Source organism: Dioscorea cayenensis, chromosome 5 (genome assembly GCF_009730915.1).
Source record: "Dioscorea cayenensis subsp. rotundata cultivar TDr96_F1 chromosome 5, TDr96_F1_v2_PseudoChromosome.rev07_lg8_w22 25.fasta, whole genome shotgun sequence".
Lineage (NCBI taxonomy): Eukaryota > Viridiplantae > Streptophyta > Magnoliopsida > Dioscoreales > Dioscoreaceae > Dioscorea > Dioscorea cayenensis.
The window spans coordinates 15,318,365-15,339,384 of NC_052475.1; the positions used below are offsets into that span (position 1 = coordinate 15,318,365).

The 21,020-nt window shown below is 40.7% G+C and overlaps 2 protein-coding genes across 2 annotated transcripts in view; both read left to right on the forward strand.

The window, feature by feature from the left end:
- Positions 1-997: 997 nt before the first annotated feature.
- Positions 998-3,927, forward strand: LOC120260024 (ABC transporter F family member 3-like). The gene is made up of 8 exons (XM_039267469.1): positions 998-1,289; positions 1,361-1,462; positions 1,578-1,720; positions 1,804-1,819; positions 2,437-2,524; positions 2,694-2,779; positions 3,582-3,644; positions 3,746-3,927. The coding sequence occupies exons 1-8, from the start codon at positions 1,137-1,139 to the stop codon at positions 3,908-3,910; spliced, it is 816 nt and encodes a 271-aa protein (XP_039123403.1). The 5' UTR covers positions 998-1,136; the 3' UTR covers positions 3,911-3,927.
- A 1,131-nt stretch (positions 3,928-5,058) lies between these two features.
- LOC120260026 (protein arginine N-methyltransferase PRMT10-like) overlaps positions 5,059-21,020 on the forward strand; it is a 29,076-nt gene continuing 13,114 nt past the window's right edge. Inside the window, exons 1-3 of the mRNA XM_039267470.1 lie at positions 5,059-5,241; positions 5,342-5,534; positions 5,641-5,746. Of these exons, the coding sequence (XP_039123404.1) occupies positions 5,059-5,241; positions 5,342-5,534; positions 5,641-5,746 (482 nt within the window). The remainder of the gene's footprint in view (positions 5,242-5,341; positions 5,535-5,640; positions 5,747-21,020) is intronic.

The following is a 21,020-nucleotide window of genomic DNA, read 5'->3' on the forward strand; positions in this document are numbered from 1 at the left end:
TTCAGCTTCTTCAAAGGTATTGCCTAAAGTTATCTATGATCATAAGTAAAGAATACTTCACCACCATTGAGGTCTTATTCATGTCCACTGTTGCATTCTTTTCTTTTTTGAAGGACCATAGGATTTTTATTCTATGCTTTATCTTCTGCCTGCCATGCAAATTCTTCCCTACATGTATGATTATCCTCACTCCCTTCAATCTTTCAAGGACAAAATGTTAGTGTGGTCATCCTTATTGAAGACATTTGGGCCCATCAGCTTATATATCAAGAACACCTTCCTAATGTTATACTTTCTGGACAAGTATTCATAATTTAAAATTAAAAGAGCAAAATTAAGTGTGTTAGAAAAGATATTTACCATATCCACACAAATGCATCATTTGAAAAAGAGAAACTAAAAAGGCTGTAGTAAAAAGGGTTCTATCAGAGGGGTGAGCTTTATCTCTAAGGAATAACGTGTTATGGCTTTTCTTTCCAAGAAACATCAATCAGCTTCTTATATTTAAACTAATAATATTATCCTTTATCAGGATCTATTTCCCTCAGATAATTGTTATATGGAACATATATTGATGCCTTGGAATGGTCACAGAAGGTTTGTTGTTAAATATCTGCTAGGGTCTTCAGCCCAGTTATTTCTGTTTGCATGAATAATGCAATATCAGTGAGCTGATTTTCTTGTTGATGTTGGTTATCTACTGTCTAGTTTTCAAGAAAACTACCAGTAGAAAATACAGGTTGGTCACTTGGTCCTTCAACATTGTGTTGTTTTGCAAGAAAATTGAAGAGGCTTGCTTTGCTTTTCCAGTTTAGGAACCAAAGGGCATGGCAGCCCTTTGTTTAAGAAAACGGTCATTGTTATACATACAAGTGCATTTTATGGTAGTAATTTTTGTACTTTTAGAACTTGCAAGTTTCTTATCAGTTTTATTGCAATCAATGGCATCATTTCATAAGGATAATTTGGCACAGAGATTTGAATTAATCTACAACCTGTGCATCATTTGATGGAACTAATAGATCCTGTGCAATACGTGAACTTCATATATATGGAAGCACCATTTTTAGTATATTCTACTGCACATCTTCTTTTGGTTTTTTCTTCAGAGTAGTGCTATTTTGTATTGGTAATCCATGCAATCGCTGTCAACTTTCCAGGGTCTTAGTTTCAGTCCAGAAATGCAGAAAAAGCCTACTAAATATTTTTCTGGAGGATGGCATATGCGAATAGCTCTAGCACGTGCTTCATTCGTCGAGCTTGACTTGCTACTTCTTGATGAGCCTACGGTAACTTTGATTGTGTTATATTGTAAACTCTTCTATTGGTTGATTGAATGAAAATCCTTGCTTTGTTATAGAATCATCTTGATCTTCATGGTGTGTTATGGCTGGAGTCCTACCTAGTGAAATGGCCAAAGGCGTTCATTGTTGTTTCTCATGCTAGGAAGTTCCTAAATACGGTATGTACCACATATCTTCTTTAGAATAGGCACAACAAACTCATAATACATCAGGAATATAATTTTAGAAGATTCTTCAGAAGTTTCTATAATGTCCTTACCAATGTCTTTTCAGGTAATTACAGATATACTCCATTTACATAATCAAAAACTGATTGTTTATAAGGAAGACTATTATACCTTTGAAAGAACACGTGAGCAGCAGCTCCGAAATCAGCAGAAGGCCTTTGAGACAAGTGAAAAGGCTAGAGCCCACATGTAGGTGTGATCTCGAGTTCCATCTTCAAGCATTTAAATAGAGCTGCATGTTTTTGCTACCATTTATGTTATGCATGTATTAGAAATGAGTATCATTTGGTTTATCAAGGTAAGTTTTAATCCTTAGCTCTATTCCAATTTTTTGTCCTATAAATATTAGAAAATAGTAAAGAGCATGCAAAGGAGCCCTATAGCTAGAGTAAGCTTTGTTTTGCTGCATGTTCACATCTGTTGTCAAGACATACGACTCTTGGAGGAGAATGAAAGATGGACTACATTGCAAGTGTTGCTATAATAAGGTGCTTTGGTTTTTTTCTGGTGATAAAGTATTGCCCAGTGTCCTGTTATTTTCCCTTCTGATAATAAAAGATTTGACTTTAGGGATTCATTAGTTTTGGAACGATGTTCATGATTCTTGTCACTTGGATTTACAATCACATGTATTTTGAAACTAACATTACGTTTATTATTTTCTTGATAGCCATTTATTGATAAATTCTGTTATAATGTTAAATGCGCCTCTCTTGTCCAATCAAGAATAAAGGTTCTGCCCTCATTGTCTTGTTCCCATTGTACTAAAATAATTACATTATATGGTGCTTGAGTACATAATCTATTCTTGATTATAATCAACCAAGTTTTAACCATTTTGGTCATAATGGGTGGTTTCCTTATTTTTGAAGTGAAACCTGTTTCTTTCTATTTGCTTCTTGTAGGGAGTACCAGAACAAAAACTACGAGCACACCTAGGTTCTTTTGGTGTCTCAGGCAATCTTGCACTTCAACCAATGTATACTTTGTCAGGTAACTTAGTTGGCATTTATTTTGATAAGCAAGAATTAGGGAATTGACTAATGACCTTGTCAAGCAAAGCTGCGAATTTGCCACTGAGCAAGTTCTTAACTATAAGAAATGTATATAATCATAATTTTTGGTTTGATGTTTGTTTTTCTAATGGATCTGCATTTTCCAGGTGGTCAGAAAAGTAGAGTTGCATTCTCAAAAATCACTTTCAAGAAACCGCATATAATTTTGCTAGATGAGCCATCAAATCATCTTGTAAGTGCCTGCAAATCTCCTGCTTTGACTCTTCAGCATGAGCTTAGACAGCATGGTTGTGATATCCCAGCCTCGATTTTGATTGGAAAAAGATACTATGTTTATATGTACAATTTAAACTTAAACAAGTAAGATACCTTTTTAAGGCAAACTGTGAGGCCCAGTGTAGTATGTGTCAAAGCGGGCAAGTCTTTATGTGAGCTAGGTGGGTCATTGCATATGAAATTAGAGTTTGATATCTTTTAGCAAATTGGGATAGTTTTAATCATTGAATGAACTAAATAGTCCCAAATCAAACAAAAGAAAGAGAGATAATAAAGAAAATATATAATAGTTTGATCTTGTTAGTAGATTGAGATAGTTTGGTGAACCCTATTCTATGATGGAAGGTGTAAATTGATTTAAGGATGACCCAAAAGGGATGCACTTTTTATAGAGCAAAACCATGGGGTCCTCCGGTGTGGGACAGGGTAAAGAAACAATTCCTCACATGGGCTGGGTTGAGTTATCTTATAATTTCAGTTTCTCTGTTCTTGTTTTATCTTCTCTGCAGTGAGGTAAGCTAGGTTAGAAAACCACTGCCACTAATAGTAGCAATGCCATTGAACTCTGTACTACATGGATGCTTCTCATTGTGCTGTTGATACTTTGTCTCTGTGTTATTCCCTAGTATTAATTGTTTGTTCTTGAAGATTGCTCGTTTCTTTTGTTGGTTGTAGCTGTCTTTGTTATCATCCCAAAAGTTTACAGCTAGTTCATACAAATGAGAAAAACGTAATTCAAAATTTGTGTTGTGTTTCAGGACTTGGATGCAGTTGAGGCACTTATCCAAGGCCTAGTCGTTTTTCAAGGAGGGGTTCTGATGGTATATTCTTATCTCACTGAAACTCTTCATTTAAAGACCAAAAACTCAATTCCTTGCATAAATCACACAATTTCCTGACCTATTTGTTCAATGTTTTGCAGGTGAGCCATGATGAACACTTGATATCAAGCAGTATTTGCTCAATGACCCAAAACTCATTGCAATCATATATACTCGAGTTATTACTAAAATCTCTCTGTTTGCCATGTTTATGTTTCAAGATGGACAACAAGATTATACAAACTTGTCATTCTACTTCAATGTAAAATGAACTGGATTTTGTTCTATTAGATGTTTTGACTATTTTATTTTGTATTGGATTGTTATTTTGGATGCTTATAGATTGGATTGTTTATTTTGCAATGTATTATAAAATTTATTGTTGATGATTATAAGTTTGGCGTTAAAACAGGTTTGTAAAAATTGTTTCAAACTTATAGCAAATAATAAAAAATTGTATTGCATTTTTTTTGTTATGAATAATTAATTTGCGACAATAAAAATGTGTCGCAAAATGTATAAAAAAGGTGCAACATAATTTGCAACACAACTTGCGACAATATAAATGTGTTGCAATATTTATTACAAAAATTGTTACACAGTTGCAACACAAGTTGCGACACAAAAAGTTTTGCGACAATCAAAATGTATTGCAAGTTTTGTTGCAAAAATTTCACATTTGCAACACAATTTGCGACACACAAAATATGTCGCAAATAATGTCGCATATCAATGCAAATTGAATTGCAAATATTGTCTCAGAAGACCAATGAATTGCGATGAAATTTGCAACGTTTTCTTTTTTTGTCGCAAATTTGCGACACATTTTTTAAAAATATCGCAAAAAATTGTGACATCTGAAACACGACACATTTTACTGTGTCGCGACACATTTATTGTGTCGCAAAAATGTGTCGCAAATCTCGTTTTTTTGTTGTAGTGTCAAATATTGTCTTCATTTCAATCCCATCCGGCTCTTATTTTCATTCCAATACTGTTTGGTTAACCAAACAAACCAATAATGACACCACAAAGCTATGAATAAATCTGTAGTTGGGCTATATTATCTATAACGTGTGTGTTACATTATGATCCCATCAACATTTTAGAAGAAGTTTGAAGCTTCTTAACCCTAAAAAGGATGGAATTTATGAAAATTTCTCTTTCAAATGCCTCGTGATCCGTTCCCTGTTGATGAAAGTGAATGAATGGCCCTGATGAGAATGACAGGGTCATATATATATATATATATATATTCACCGTCACTTGAAGATCAAAAACGTAGAGATCCAACGTCAATCTTGGACGTAATACCTGATTCCCGCCTCCAAGAACAAGAAACCCGCAAGTCCTGATGCCACTACCACCACCTCGAAGTTCAAATCCTCCCTCTCCGATCGCAGCCAACACGCTGATGGCGAACGGAGACCAGTTTATAGCGAGGCTGCCAGCTCCGTTGGACAAGGATGTCGACTTCACGAAGTACTTCTGCACCTACGCGTTCCTCCATAACCAGAAGGTTGTGCTCTCCGACAGCGTTCGCATGAAGGCCTACTACTACGCCGTGTTCGAGAACCCCAATCACTTCCGCGATAAGGTTCTCTCTAATTCAAATCGGAAAACCCTTTTTCTTTTTGTTCTTTTTGTTGTCTTTTTCGATCAGTATATTGACTTAGTCATGTGTTGTGGATGAAAAGGTTGTTTTGGATGTTGGTACTGGAAGTGGAATTCTTGCAATATGGTGTGCTCAAGCCGGAGCGAAGAAGGTGTATGCTATTGAAGCTATGAAGATGTCGGAACGTGTTCGTGACGTTGTTAAAGCTAACAACGTTGACGATGTAGTTGAGGTGATTGAGGGGTCGATGGAGGATGTTCTTTTGCCAGAGAAAGGTCTGGGGTTACAGTTTCAGACCATTTTTGTTTCTTGAATTCTTGAATTCTTGAATTCTTGAATTTTAGTTTAAATGATGAGTATTGTTTTCATATTGGTTTGCAGTTGATGTTATAATATCAGAATGGATGGGATACTTTCTTCTTTATGAGTCAATGTTTGACTCTGTTATTTTTGCAAGAGATCGGTGGCTTAAGCCAGATGTAGTAATGTAAGCTATTTTTGTGATTTAGTGCATTTTTTCCATATCTAATCTTGAGTATGGCAACGTCAATGTTTCTTGAAGTTTTGCACCGTGTCCGTTCGGTGAAATAATCAACGGCCACCTGTTATTCAGTCTCGGGTCACCGAGGGTAAATAAATGATTTCAGTTATTTCGGCTCGGGTCTGTCACCGAGGGTAAACAAATGACCTTTGGCACTTTCAGTGAATTTGGAGACATACTTTGGATATTGTATTTATTGTTTTACCTTTTGATTTTGTTTACACTATTTTGTGCTATTGCATTTTTGTGAAAATTTCAAGCCTGAACTTTGCTTTCAGTTGTTTTGGATTACTTACTGGGCTAGTGAGCTCATGGATTTATTTAAATCCTTTTCAGATCAGGAGCAGTAGACCCGGGGATCTTAGAAGGCTTCCAGTAGATGTCTTCTTTGGGATTTAGGTCTTAATGCTTATGTCTTTGCATCAGTTGTATTTTTGGTTAAGAACCTCCTTGTAGGTCATGCTGTATTTTATTTACCTTGTATTTGAGTTTGGTTGTAAACCTTAAGTTGTACTCTTATTTGTTATTCTGTCAGTTTATTTCTACTCCTAGCCTGTGTTAGGTTTCGAGGCCTTGTAGGTTCACTAGGCCCCGCCCTGTGGGTCTGTGGCCGTTTGTCATCGCACCAGGTTCGAGGCGTGACAAATTCAGTGGTATCAGAGAATATTTAGATAAACCTCTTGTCTAACGATCCTAGTAGTCTAGATAGAGTCTTTAGTGTGAAATTCTTAGGATGATTGATGATTTTGTTAGAGGATATGTTCAGTATACTGTTGCTTGTATTCTTGTGCATTGATTCTTATGTTTTGTTAGGAAGAAGATGACTTCAGGACAAGAGCGGGGACAAATGAATGCACCACTCTTAGGATACAACAAGGAAGCAATCGAACAACTTATCGTGACGAGAGAAGAAAGGGAGAGAAAGCGATCGAAGAAGTTGAAAGACTATGAACCGTCTAATGGAGCAGTAGTACATCCTCTCATGCCATCATCTTCTATGGTGATAAGCATGAACACCCGTGATTTCAGCTCACTGATAGCAAAGACCATGAGAGAGCTGTATGAAGAAGAGTCTGATATCCGCATGATGCAGTGGGACATTGGAAGGTGGATGCGTAAGGACGGACTTTCTGAAGAAACAGCTACCGCTTATGACTATTCCTTGGCTATTCTCCGCCGTCTTGGTCCTGTAGATCCCCTCCGTGATAATACTGATCTAGCTGTACTATCACCAAGAACAGTGCAAGGCCGTGAGTATTTCATACGTAGGGAAGAGCGGGAAAAAAGAAGGGCGGCGAAACTGGCTAGAAGGATTTTGGTGGAGGATCTAGTTACTTCTCCTGCTCACTCCACCATGCTTCATGATGAGAGTTCGGCCCAGGAGAGTTGTGGAAGCTGCTAGTGTTTTTCCTTCCCTTTCTTAGTCTTATCTTTGGTGTTTAATTGTTAAACCTCCCTCCTTGTATGCTTTATTGTCATTCTCTAAGACTAGTAGTACCTAAGTGTTGCTTGATCATCCGCTTTTCCACGCATCATGTTCTCTTTTTGGTGTTATTGTTATTATCTTCCCGTGGATACTGCTTAGATTGTGGTTAAGCCTCGTTGTATTAGAGTAATGGTTCTGCTTGATTTGATTACCTACCTTATTTAAACCTTTGTTGTCCTCGCACCCTAGTTTCTAATTGGATTAGGGTTTTTGCAGAATGCCTCGCAGAGCGGCTAACAGGAGCGTGAATGAATTACTTGGTCAACCAGCAGCTGCTCATGAAGGCCAAGGTGGAAACCAAACTGATTCTGCTAACAATCCAGGGGTGATGCTGGAGTTTTTGCGTGAAGTAGTGGGGTTGGTGCGGGAGCAGCGTTTATCTCAACAACCAACACCGCCACCTCCTCCTCCCCCTAAGGAGCCCAAACAAAGGACAGTTATGGAATTTAGGAGTACAGGACCCCCGCCATTTGAAGGAACCACCAATCCAGATGAGGTAGACCAATGGGTAGCAAAGATGGAAAAAGCTTTTGCCGTAATGAACTGTACCCCAGAAGAGAAGCTCAGGTTCGGCATCTACATGATTCAAGGACCTGCAAACGATTGGTATAATGGGGAAATTAGGATCAGACAAGGAAAAGAGTTTGAATCATGGGCAGAACTGAGGAAGGCACTCTTCGGGAAGTACTTTTACCGTGGACAAGCAGAGACAACTAGAGCGATAGTCTCGTCTCGCTTTGACATGTGGGAATAGGTCGAGAGACGAGTACAAAGTGGAGTTTGATCGACTATCCAAGTATGCTTCGAAGCTAGTGGAAGATGATCAGAGTCGGGCGAATCGATTCGAGGAAGGGTTACACCCCTCATATTCGCAGGGGACTCAGCACCTCGCATTTGAGTACTTATGTCGAAGTGGTGGGCGCGCTAAGTCCCTAGATTCTGCTTTGGAAGGATACTCAAGAGCGTAAGAAAAGCTTCCGTAAGAAGAGATGCAGTGAATTTTGACAACCAAAGTACCCGACCCATCGGAGCGGGAGACGGGAACAACTCCCGACAATAGAGTTCAAGCTCGAGTCACAAACAAATCAATGGACCACTCGAGCAGCTGACCCTCGCAAGTTGCCCCCTCATCCCTCCTCCCTGACTAACCACCAAGTTGTGCCACTTGTGGTGGAGCCTCACGAGACTGCGATTGCGCACGGGCCTCGGAGCTTGCTATAGGTGTGGCAGTCAGGGTCACCACATTGCTCAGTGTCCGCAAATGCCTTCTAAGCCTCAACAGGCTTATAGTGGGCAGAGTTCCAGGGTCATACCAGCACAGAAACCTCCGGCCCCTTCGAACAGCGTGCAGGAAAAGCTGTTGGTGGAGAACCATCTTCCACAACCCATCGAAGGCAGGGCGGACCTAGGACTCAAGGACGAGTCTCATGCACTCGACTCGTGAGGATGCTCATGCCTCCAATGTCGTGGTGTCGTACCTTACCAAGATATTCTCGCTTATGCATGTGTTTTTGTTCGATTCTCGAGCCACGCATTCCTTTATTTCTTCTCGCATTTATTCGAAGCATGCTTTTACCCTGCCGTTGTGTTGGATTATGATTTGAGTCTTGCTACACCCGTTGGTGATACCTTAGTAATCGCGACGCTTTGTGTAAACTATCCTCGTGGTAATTGATAATCATGTGTTGCTAGTCGATCTCCATGTCATGAGCATGAAGGACTTTGATGTTATTTTTGGGGATGGATCGGTTATCCTCCACCCATGCCGTGGTAGATTACCATAGGAAAAGAGTTGACTTTAGAATCCCTCGGAGAAACAGTAGTTCTCTTTTTCTTGGGAGCTGCTCAGATCACCAACTCGAGTAATTTCGCCCTCACAAGCTAGGAAATTACTTTTTGAGTGGGTGCACAGTGAGTCCTCGCCACCGTGATAGAAGTCAAGAATGGAAGTCAGGGGTGCTTGAAGATATCCCAAAGAGTGAGGGAATTTCTAGATGTTTTTCCTGAAGACCTTCCGGGCTTGCCTCCGGACAGGGAGATAGAATTCTTTATTAACCTAGTCCCAGGCACTAACTGCATCTCTAAGGCCCCTTATAGGATAGCCCCTACTGAGCTGGTTGAATTGAAGAAGCAGCTTGAAGAACTTCTCGACAAAGGTTTTATCCGTCCGAGTGTTTCTCCTTGGGGAGCTCCCCGTGCTTTTTTTGTGAAAAAAAGAAAGATGGAAGTTTGAGATTATGCATCGACTACAGAGAACTAAATAAAGTGACTGTGAAGAACAGATATCCATTACCTAGGATTGACGACCTATTTGATCAACTACAAGGATCACAAGTTTTCTCAAGATTGACCTCGTAACGGATACCACCAAACTGAAGATCAAGCAAGAGGATGTGCCAATATCTCGCATTTCAACTCGTTATGGTCATTACGAATTCCTAGTAATGCCTTTCGGGTCGACTAATGCACCGTACCGCTTTCATGGATTTGATGAATAGAACTTTCAAACCTTTCTCGACAAATTTGTTGTAGTGTTCATCGATGACATCTTGGTGTATTCCAAAAATCGGAGGAGCATGAAGAACACTTGAGGATCGTGGTTGGGGACACTCGAGAGAAAAACTTTTCGCCAAATTCTCCAAGTGTGAATTTTTGGCTAGATCGAGTGCCTTTTCTTGGCCATGTCATAACCAAAGATGGCATCTCTCAGAGATCCTACCAAGATTGAAGCAGCTGAGAATGGAAAAGGCCGACAAGTGTGATGAAATTGTAGCTTTTTGGGACTAGCAGGTTACTATAGAAGATTTGTTGAAGGATTCTCAATTTTAGCAGCACCATTGACGAGACTTATGAGGAAAGGAACAAACTTTCAGTGGTCCGATAAGTGTGAACAAAGCTTCCAGGAGTTAAAAGCGCCGATTGGTGTCAAGACTTATCCTCACACTACCTTCTCCTGGAGATGGTTTCACTATCTCCGTGAGAAGGTAGTGATGCTTTGTAAGACGGGGTTGGGTGTGTCTTGATGCAAAATGGCCGAGTAGTTGCCTCACGCCTAGGGCAACCGAAACCTTTGAGGAGAACTACCCCACCCATGACTTGGAGCTTGTCATGCGTGATTTTTTTGCCTTAAAGATCTGGAGACACTACCTTTATGGAGAATCATGTGAAGTATTTACAGATCACAAGAGCCTCAAGTATATTTTTACCCAGAAAGAGCTAAATTTGAGGCAAAGAAGATGGTTAGAGTTGATGAAAGATTACGATCTGACTATCAGTTATCACCCTGGCAAGGCTAATGTTGTGGCTGATGCGCTTAGCAGGAAGTCTTTTGGCAGTGTGGCAGCATTGATCACTTCTCAAAGGTCTATTTTGGAGGAGATAAGAAGAATGGAACTTCAAATAGTTCTACCGAGTGTCAGTGCTTTTCTAGCAAACATGGTGCTACGACCTACTCACTGGAAAGGATCAAGATAGCTCAAGAAAGAGATGATTACCCTACGTAAGATCCGCCAAGAAGCAAAAAGATGGTTCCCAAGTGCGCTCGTAGTCCATGAAGATGGCTCACCAGATTTGGTGATCGGATTTGTGTACCAAATGTTCTAGATTTAAAGAAGGAGATTTTTGGAAGAAGCCCACTTCTCAGTTACTCAAGGCATCCCTGGGCAAAGACAAAAAATGTACAAGGACTTGAAGCTCAACTTTTGGTGGAACAACATGAAGCGAGAGATTGCTCGGGCTTAGGCGCATTGTTTGACTTGTCAACAAGTAAAGGTGGAGCATCAAAGACCTGCAGGACTTCTCCAACCTCTTCCTATTCCTGAGTGGAAATGGGAGAATATAGCTATGGACTTTGTGTCTGGTTTTCCTAAGACTAATAAAGGTTTTGACAAAGGGTGTGGGTAGTAGTTGATAGGTTAACTAAGTCCGCTCACTTTAGTCAGTTAAGACCCTGGGTTTTGTCTTTGGAAAAACTTGCTGAGTTGTATATTGACCAGATTGTGAGGCTTCATGGTGTTCCAAAGAACCATCGCCTCGATCGGGACTCTCGATTCGTAGCTCATTTCTGGGGGAGTCTACATAAAGCTTTAGGAACGACACTCACTTTCAGTACGGCTTTTCACCCTCAAACTGATGGGCAATCGTAATCTAACTATCCAAATTTTGAAGATATGTTGCGAGCATGTATGCTAGATTTTGAGGTGCTTGGGATAGACATCTACCCTTGATAGAATTTTCCCTATAATAACAGCTACTGTGCAAGTATCCGGATGGCTCCCTATGAGGCTTTTGTACGGAGGCGTGCAGTGTCACCTATCCGTTGGGATGATGTAGGAGAAAAGAAAACTTTTGGGGCGTGAGATTGTGCAGATAATGCTGAGAAAGTTCACCAAATTAGAGATCGACTCACAAGCGCTCAGAGCGTATGTAAGAGTCATGCAGACAATGTAAGAAGAAGCTTGAATTCCAAGTGGGAGAACACGTGTTCTTGAAAGTTGCTCCCCGCTAAGGGAATTGTTCGCTTTGGTGTGAAAGGTAAACTTAGTCCTCGCTTTCATTGGCCCTTTCAAAATCTTGGAACGTATCGGGTGAGGTGGCTTATCGGCTTGCCCTTCCACCTGCTCTCTCTCAAGTACATAATGTGTTCCATGTCTCCATGCTGAGGAAATATGTCTCCAATCCTGATCATGTGATTCAGTTCCCAGATTTTGAGTTTAACAGTGATTTGTCCTTCAAGAACAACCATTAAAGATTGTAGATTTTAAGAAGCAAGAACTGAGGAAGCGGGTCATTTCTTATGTCAAAGTCCATTGGAGAAATCATTCTGAGCGTGAGGCAACTCGTGATCCGTTCCCTGTTGATGAAAGTGAATGAATGGCGCTGATGAGAATGACAGGGTCATATATATATATATATATATTCACCGTCACTTGAAGATCAAAAACGAGAGATCCAACGTCAATCTTGGACGTAATACCCTGATTCCCCGCCTCCAAGAACAAGAAACCCGCAAGTCCTCGATGCCACTACCACCACCTCGGGTTCAAATCCTCCTCTCCGATCGCAGCCCAACACCGATGGCGAACGGAGACCGATTTATAGCGAGGTCGCCACTCCGCTGGACAAGGATGTCGACTTCATGAAGTACTTCTCGCACCTACGCTGCTCCTCCATAACCGGGAAGGTTGTGCTCTCCGACAGCTGCTCGCATGAAGGCCTACTACTACGCCGTGTTCGAGAACCCCAATCACTTCCGCGATAAGGTTCTCTCTAATTCAAATCGGAAAACCCTTTTTCTTTTTGTTCTTTTTGTTGTCTTTTTCGATCAATATATTGACTTAGTCATGTGTTGTGGATGAAAAGGTTGTTTTGGATGTTGGTACTCGGAAGTGGAATTCTTGCAATATGGTGTGCTCAAGCCGGAGCTGAAGAAGGTGTATGCTATTGAAGCCATGAAGATGTCGGAACGTGTTCGTGACGCTGTTAAAGCTAACAACGCTGACGATGTAGTTGAGGTGATTGAGGGGTCGATGGAGGATGTTCTTTTTGCCGGAGAAAGGTCCGGGGTTACGCTTTAGCACCATTTTTTTGTTTCTTGAATTCTTGAATTCTTGAATTCTTGAATTTTAGTTTAAATGATGAGTATTGTTTTCATATTGGTTTTGCAGCTGATGTTATAATATCGAATGGATGGGATACTTTCTTCTTTATGAGTAAATGTTTGACTCGTTATTTTTTTGTAAGAGATCTGTGGCTTAAGCCAGATGTAGTAATGTAAGCTATTTTTGTGATTTAGTGCATTTTTTCCATATCTAATCTTGAGTATGGCAACGTCAATGTTTCTTGAAGTTTTATTCTCCTTTTTTTTTACTTAAATTTTGTTGGAAATTTATTGGTTGAGGTTTACAACAGTGAATCTACACCTGTGGAACTAAATCTGGCCTGCTAATTAGTGACAATATTAGTTATGATACTTGTTGTGGACCCCGCCCCAAAGTTTGATTAGATTAATCAAAGTTTTTTTTTGTTTTCACCTTATTTCCCTTTGTCGTTGTTCTCCACTAAGGTGGTCATGAGGAATTCTCGGAGGAATTCATGGTTTCCATCACATCTATGCCTTTGATATTTGAACCTTTTTAACTTCATTGTTTTTTTCTTCTCCTCTTGTGCTTCTTCTTCATTCCTTTGTCTTGTAAGAGAGGTTGCTAGACTGAAGGTTTTTGAAGCTTGGCTATCTTCTCAACACACTCTTTTCCGGCCATCATAGTAAGCTCCCTAGCCCTTCTTGGTTAAACTCTCTTGGTAGTGTTGTTTTTTTTTTGGTAACTAAAGCCATGACTTTTATCTATCTTTTGATTAGCTTGCCATGTTTTGTTGATTATCATGTTAGCTCTTTTTATTTAGAAACCTTGGCTTGTTGATGACTAAATTCGGAGTTGTTTATGCTTGTTTCTCTCTTAGTTCATAGCTCAAAAATTGTTGTTGAAACCCTTGGAGCTTAGTGTTAGCTCAAAGGCTTGTGCTTAACCATCCTTGTTTGGAGAAAGGTTTGGCCTTGGCATTAGTTTAATGAATGTTAAGTTGCTTAGTTCTTGCTCACCCATGTATGATGGAGATTTTTTTTTTTTTGGACCTTATTTGAGGGTAGAACTAGCATGCTATTTAAAAACCATGATATTGTGTATGTTTCCATGTGTATATGTATTCATGTATTTTGGTTGGTTTTCCTTGGATTATAGGATCACCTTTAGCTATAATCTTGGATTTCTTTCGAATTTAGGAGATCACCAAGTAAGTAATCACTTAAACTCTTGTACTTAAATTTTGTGGTTTTGATTTATTTTCATGTAAAATTTCTGAAATTTTATTTGCTTTTTATTCTTTAAAAATTATTGTGAGAATGCCATCTATTTATGTCTTGTGTTTTTAGAGGAAGAGAAGTTTCTATACTTAGTTGGAACCATAGTGCTTTTATTTGCCAAAACTTATACATGTTATTTCCTTGTTACTTCCAAATATTTGGCAAAAGTAATTATCCTTTTTGTAACCTTGTTTATTCCCAATAACAAAAACTTAAGATTTATTAAGTGCTTGAACCTTTGGTCCACCTAACATCAATTTGGATTACCTATCTATTATTTGGTTATACATTTATCCCTTAAATATCCACTCTACCTTTTATGTCCTTGCCTATCTTCTTCCTAAAAATTTTTAGCATCCTTGTTTTTAGTCATTATTTCCCTTGAAATTATTTTTCTAGTTATCTTGGATTTAGGTGGATCATTTTTCTTCAATTGATGAGATACATTAGACCTTGAATTTTTACAAATTTTAGTATTTTATTGTATTAATAATCATGCATTTCATCCATGAGTTTGGTTGGATAATTATTTATTGGTTTCACTATTATTTATACTTGTGGTATTTTGTTTTGTTGGTAAATCTTTTATTTTCTTAAATTTTGGGAAAATATTTGTGAAATGTTGTTATTATTTCTCCAAAATGAGAACCATGCTTAGGCTTGGAAAAGTGAGTATTTTCTTTTACATTATTTATTTATCTACTTTATTTTATTAGATGAACTTTTGGAAATACTTGTGTATATTCTGTATTCTTGGCTTGGAAATGTATCTGAATTTTTGGTCTCCAAATGAACAATATGCAACCCTGTCAGTGGGGGGTTAAACCCTGACCTTGTCGACAAGTAATTTTGGAAAATGAGACTACAGTTTCGCACCGTGTCCGTTCGGTGAAATAATCAACGGCCACCTGTTATTCAGTCTCGGGTCACCGAGGGTAAATAAATGATTTCAGTTATTTCGGCTCGGGTCTGTCACCGAGGGTAAACAAATGACCTTTGGCACTTTCAGTGAATTTGGAGACATACTTTGGATATTGTATTTGTTGTTTTACCTTTTGATTTTGTTTACACTATTTTGTGCTATTGCATTTTTGTGAAAATTTCAAGCCCCGAACTTTGCTTTCGCTTGTTTTTGGATTACTTATCGGGCTAGTGAGCTCATGGATTTATTTAAATCCTTTTTCGTGATCGTGAGCAGTGAGACCCGGGGATCTTAGAAGGCTTCCAGAGATGTCTTCTTTGGGATTTAGGTCTTAATGCTTATGTCTTTTGCATCGCTTGTATTTTTTTGGTTAAGAACCTCCTTGTAGGTCATGTCCGTATTTTATTTACCTTGTATTTGAGTTTGGTTGTAAACCTTAAGTTGTACTCTTATTTGTTATTCTGTCAGTTTATTTCTACTCCTAGCCTGTGTTAGGTTTCGAGGCCTTGCAGGTTCACTGGGCCCCACCCTGTGGGTCTGTGGCCGTTTGTCATCGCACCAGGTTCGAGGCGTGACAAATTCAAGTGGTATCGAGAATATTTAGATAAACCTCTTGTCTAACGATCCTAGTAGTCTAGATAGAGTCTTTAGTGTGAAAATTCTTAGGATGATTGATGATTTTGTTAGAGGATATGTTCGAGATAATCGCTGCTTTGTATTCTTGTGCATTGATTCTTATGTTTTTGTTAGGAAGAAGATGACTTCGTGGACAAGAGCAGATGCAAATGAGCACCAAATTTTTAGGATACAACAAGGAAGCAATGAACAACTTATCGTGACGTAGAAGAAAGGGGAGAGAAAGCGATTGAAGAAGTTGAAAGACTATGAACCGTCTAATGGAGCAGTAGTACATCCTCTCATGCCATCATCTTCTATGGTGATAAGCATGAACACTCCGTGATTTCAGCTCACCGATAGCAAAGACCATGAGAGAGTCAGTATGAAGAAGAGTCCGATATCCGCATGATGCAAAGTGGGACATTGGAAGGTGGATGCGTAAGGACGGACTTTTCTCAAGAAACAATACCGCTTATGACTATTCCTTGGCTATTCTCCGCCTGCCTTGGTCCTCGAGATCCCTCTCCGTGATAATACTCGATCTAGCTGCATACTATCACCAAGAACAAAGGTAAGGCCGTGAGTATTTCATACGTAGGGGAAGAGCGGGAAAAAGAAGGGCGCGTAAACTGCTAGAAGGATTTTTGGTGGAGGATCTAGTTACTTTCTCCCGCTCACTCCACCATGCTTCATGATGAGAGTTCGCCCGGGAGAGTTGTGGAAGTCGCTAGTGTCCTTCCCTTTCTTAGTCTTATCTTTGGTGTTTAATTGTTAAACCTCCCTCCTTGTATGCTTTTATTGTCATTCTCTAAGACTAGTAGTACCTAAGTGTTGCTTTGATCATCCGCTTTCCACGATCATGTTCTCTTTTGGTGTTATTGTTATTATCTTCCTGTGGATACCGCTTTAGATTGTGGTTAAGCCCTCGCTGTATTAGAGTAATGGTTCGCTTTGATTTGATTACCTACCTTATTTTAAACCTTTGTTGTCCTCGCACCCTAGTTTCTAATTGGATTAGGGTTTTTGCAGTAACGCTCGCAGAGCGCTACTGCAGAGCGTGAATGAATTACTTGGTCAACCGAGAAATGCTCATGAAGGCCAAGGGTGGAAACCAAACCGATTCTCGCTAACAATCCGGGAGGGTGATGCCGGAGCTTTTTAGTGCAGTAGTGGGGTTGGTGCGGGAGCACAGGCTTATCTCAACAACCAACACCGCCACCTCCTCCTCCCCTAAGGAGCCCAAACAAAGGATAGCTATGGAATTTAGGAGTACAGGACCCCTCGCCATTTGAAGGAACCACCAATCCGGATGAGGTAGACCAGATGGGTAGCAAAGATGGAAAAAGCTTTTGTCAGTAATGAATCAGTACCCTGAAGAGAAGCTCAGGTTCGGCATCTACATGATTCAAGGACCTGCAAACGATTGGTATAATGGGAAAATTAGGATCAGACAAGGAAAAGAGTTTGAATCATGGGCAGAACTGAGGAAGGCACTCTTCAGGAAGTACTTTACCAGGGACAAGCAGAGACAACTAGAGCTGACGTCTCGTCTCGCTTTGACATAGGGGAATAGGTCGAGAGAGCAGCACGAAGTGGAGTTTGATCGACTATCCAAGTATGCTTCGAAGCTAGTGGAAGATGATCAGAGTCGGGCGAATCGATTCGAGGAAGGGTTACACCCTCATATTCGCAGGGGACTAGCACCTCGCATTTGAGTACTTATCGTCAAGTGGTGGGGGCGCTTAAGTCCCTAGATTCCGTTTTGGAAGGATACTCAAGAGCGGGTAAGAAAAAGCTTCCAGAAGAAGAGATGCAGGAATTTTGACAACCAAAGTACCCGACCCATCTGGAGCGGGAGGCAGAACAACTCTCGCAATAGAGTTCAAGTCGAGTCACAAAGCAGATCAATGGACCACTAGCGCAGCGACCTCGCAAGTTGCCCCCATCCCTCCTCCCCGGACTAACCAGCCAAGTTGTGCCACTCTGTGGTGGAGCTCACAGACTGCTGATTGCGTGCAGGCCTGGAGCTTGCTATAGGTGTGGCAGTCAGGGTCACCGCATTGCTCAGTGTCCGCAAATGCCTTCTAAGCCTCAACAGGCTTATAGTGGGCGAGTTCGAGTGGTCATACCAAACGACGTAAAACCTCCGGCCCCTTCGAACGTGCGGGGAAAAGTCGATGGTGGAGAACCATCTTCCACAACCCATCGGCGGGCGGACTCTAGGACTCAAGGAGCGAGTCTATGCACCGACTCGAGAGGATGCTCATGCCTCCAATGTCTTGTGGTGTCGTACCTTACGAGATATTCCGCTTATGCATGTGTTTTGTTCGACTGAGCTACGCATTCCTTTTATTTCTTTCCGCATTTATTCGGAAGCATGCTTTACCCTCGCTGTTGTGTTGGATTATGATTTGAGTCTTGCTACACTCAGTTGGTGATACCTTAGTAATCGGCCACGGTTTTGTGTAAACTTATCACGTGGTAATTGATAATCATGTGTTGCTAGGCGATCTCCATGTCATGAGCATGAAGGACTTTGATGTTATTTTTGGGGATGGGATGAGTTATCCTCCACCCATGCCGTAGTAGATTACCATAGGGAAAAGAGTTGACTTTAGAATCCTCGAGAAAGCAGTTCTCTTTTTCTTGGGAGTAGCTCGTATCACTCAACTCGAGTAATTTACGCCCCTCAGCTAGGAAATTACTTTTGAGTGGAGTGCAGGGAGTCCTCGCCCATCGTGATAGAAGTCAAGAATGGAAGTCAGGTGCTTGAAGATATCCCAGTGGTGAGGGAATTTCTAGATGTTTTTCCTGAAGACCTTCCGGGCTTGCCTCCGGACAGGGAGATAGAATTCTTTATTAACCTAGTCCCGGCACTAACCTGCATCTCTAAGGCCCCTTATAGGGATAGCCCCTACCGAGATGGTTGAATTGAAGAAGCGACTTGAAGAACTTCTCGACAAAGGTTTTATCCGTCCAGTGTTTCTCCTTGGGGAGCTCCTGTGCTTTTTGTGAAAAAGAAAGATGGAAGTTTGAGATTATGCATCGATCTACGAGAACTAAATAAAGTGAGCTGTGAAGAGCAGATATCCATTACCTAGGATTGACGACCTATTTGATCAACTACAAGGATCACAAGTTTTTCTCGAAGATTGACCTCAGAGCAGGGATACCACCACATTTGAAGATCAAGCAAGAGGATGTGCCAATATCTCGCATTTCGAACTCGTTATGGTCATTACGAATTCCTAGTAATGCCTTTCGGGTTGACTAATGCACCAGCTGCTTTCATGGATTTGATGAACAGAACTTTCAAACCTTTCCTGGACAAATTTGTTGTAGTGTTCATCGATGACATCTTGGTGTATTCCAAAAATCAGGAGGAGCATGAAGAACACTTGAGGATCGTGTTGGGGACACTCAGAGAGAGAAAACTTTTCGCCAAATTCTCCAAGTGTGAATTTTGGCTAGATCGAGTGCCTTTTCTTGGCCATGTCATAACCAAAGATGGCATCTCTGTAGATCCTACCAAGATTGAAGCAGTTGTAGAATGGAAAAGGCCGACAAGTGTGACAGAAATTCGTAGCTTTTTGGGACTAGCAGGTTACTATAGAAGATTTGTTGAAGGATTCTCAATTTTAGCAGCACCATTGACGAGACTTACGAGGAAAGGAACAAACTTTCAGTGGTCCGATAAGTGTGAACAAAGCTTCCAGGAGTTAAAGCGTCGATTGGTGTCAGCACCTATCCTCACACTACCTTCTCCTGGAGATGGTTTCACTATCTCCGGAGAAGGTAGTGATGTCTGTAAGACGGGGTTGGGTGTGTCTTGATGCAAAATGGCGAGTAGTTGCCCTCGCCTCTAGGCAAGCGAAACCTTTGAGGAGAACTACCCCACCCATGACTTGGAAGCTTCGCTCAGGTGATTTTTGCCTTAAAGATCCGGAGACACTACCTTTATGGAGAATCATGTGAAGTATTCTGAGGATCACAAGAGCCTCAAGTATATTTTTACCCAGAAAGAGCTAAATTTGAGGCAAAGAAGATGGTTAGAGTTGATGAAAGATTACGATCTGACTATCAGTTATCACCCGCAGCAAGGCTAATGTTGTGGGTCGATGCGCTTAGCGAAGTCTTTTGGCGATGTGGCGGCATTGATCACTTCTCAAAGGTCTATTTTGGAGGAGATAAGAAGAATGGAACTTCAAATAGTTCTACCGAGTGTCAGTGCTTCTCTAGCAAACATGGTGCTACGACCTACTCTGCTGGAAAGGATCAAGATAGCTCAAGAAAGAGATGATTACCTACAGAAGATCCGTCAAGAAGCAAAAGATGGTTCCCAAGTGCAGTTCAGAGTCCATGAAGATGGCTCAGTCAGATTTGGTGATCGGATTTGTGTACCAAATGTTCTAGATTTAAAGAAGGAGATTTTGGAAGAAGCCCACTTCTCTAGTTACTCAGTGCATCCTGGCAGCACAAAAATGTACAAGGACTTGAAGCTCAACTTTTGGTGGAACAACATGAAGCGAGAGATTGCTCAGTTTGTGGCGCATTGTTTGACTTGTCAACAAGTAAAGGTGGAGCATCAAAGACCTGCAGGACTTCTCCAACCTCTTCCTATTCCTGAGTGGAAATGGGAGAATATAGCTATGGACTTTGTAGTACGGGTTTTCCTAAGACTAATAAAGGTTTTGACGATTAGTGTGGGTAGTAGTTGATAGGTTAACTAAGTCCGCTCACTTCTTAGGCTATTAAGGCTGGGTTTTGTCTTTGGAAAAAAACTTTGCTGAGGTGTATATTGACCGGATTGTGAGGCTTCATGGTGTTCCGAGTAACCATCGTCTCCGATCGGGGACTCTCGATTCAGTAGCTCATTTACAGGGAGTCTACATAAAAGCTTTAGGAGCGACACTCACTTTCAGTACGGCTTTTCACCCTCAAACTGATGGGCAATCAGAACGAACTATCCAAATTTTGGAAGATATGTTGCGAGCATGTATGCTAGATTTTGGAGGTGCTTGGGATAGACATCTACCCTTGATAGAATTTTCCTATAATACTGATTTACCGTGCAAGTATCCGGATGGCTCCCTATGAGGCTTTGTACGGGAGGCGGTGCAGGTCACCTATCATTGGGATGATGTAGGAGAAAGAAAACTTTTTGGGGCCGAGATTGTGCGAGATACATGATTGAGAAAGTTCACCAAATTAGAGATCGACTACAAGCAGCTCAGAGCAGACAGAAGAGTCATGCAGACAACAGAAGAAGAAGCTTGGAATTCCAAGTGGGAGAACACGTGTTCTTGAAAGTTGCTCTCGCTAAGGGAATTGTTCG

Bases quoted from the DNA above. Each gene is read 5' to 3' on its own strand.
- LOC120260024 (XM_039267469.1), top strand. From the start codon at position 1,137: ATGCAATCGCTGTCAACTTTCCAGGGTCTTAGTTTCAGTCCAGAAATG. The intron at 2,525-2,693 runs GTAACTTAGTTG...TGCATTTTCCAG, and splicing joins ACCAATGTATACTTTGTCAG to GTGGTCAGAAAAGTAGAGTT. The intron at 2,780-3,581 runs GTAAGTGCCTGC...GTTGTGTTTCAG, and splicing joins ATGAGCCATCAAATCATCTT to GACTTGGATGCAGTTGAGGC.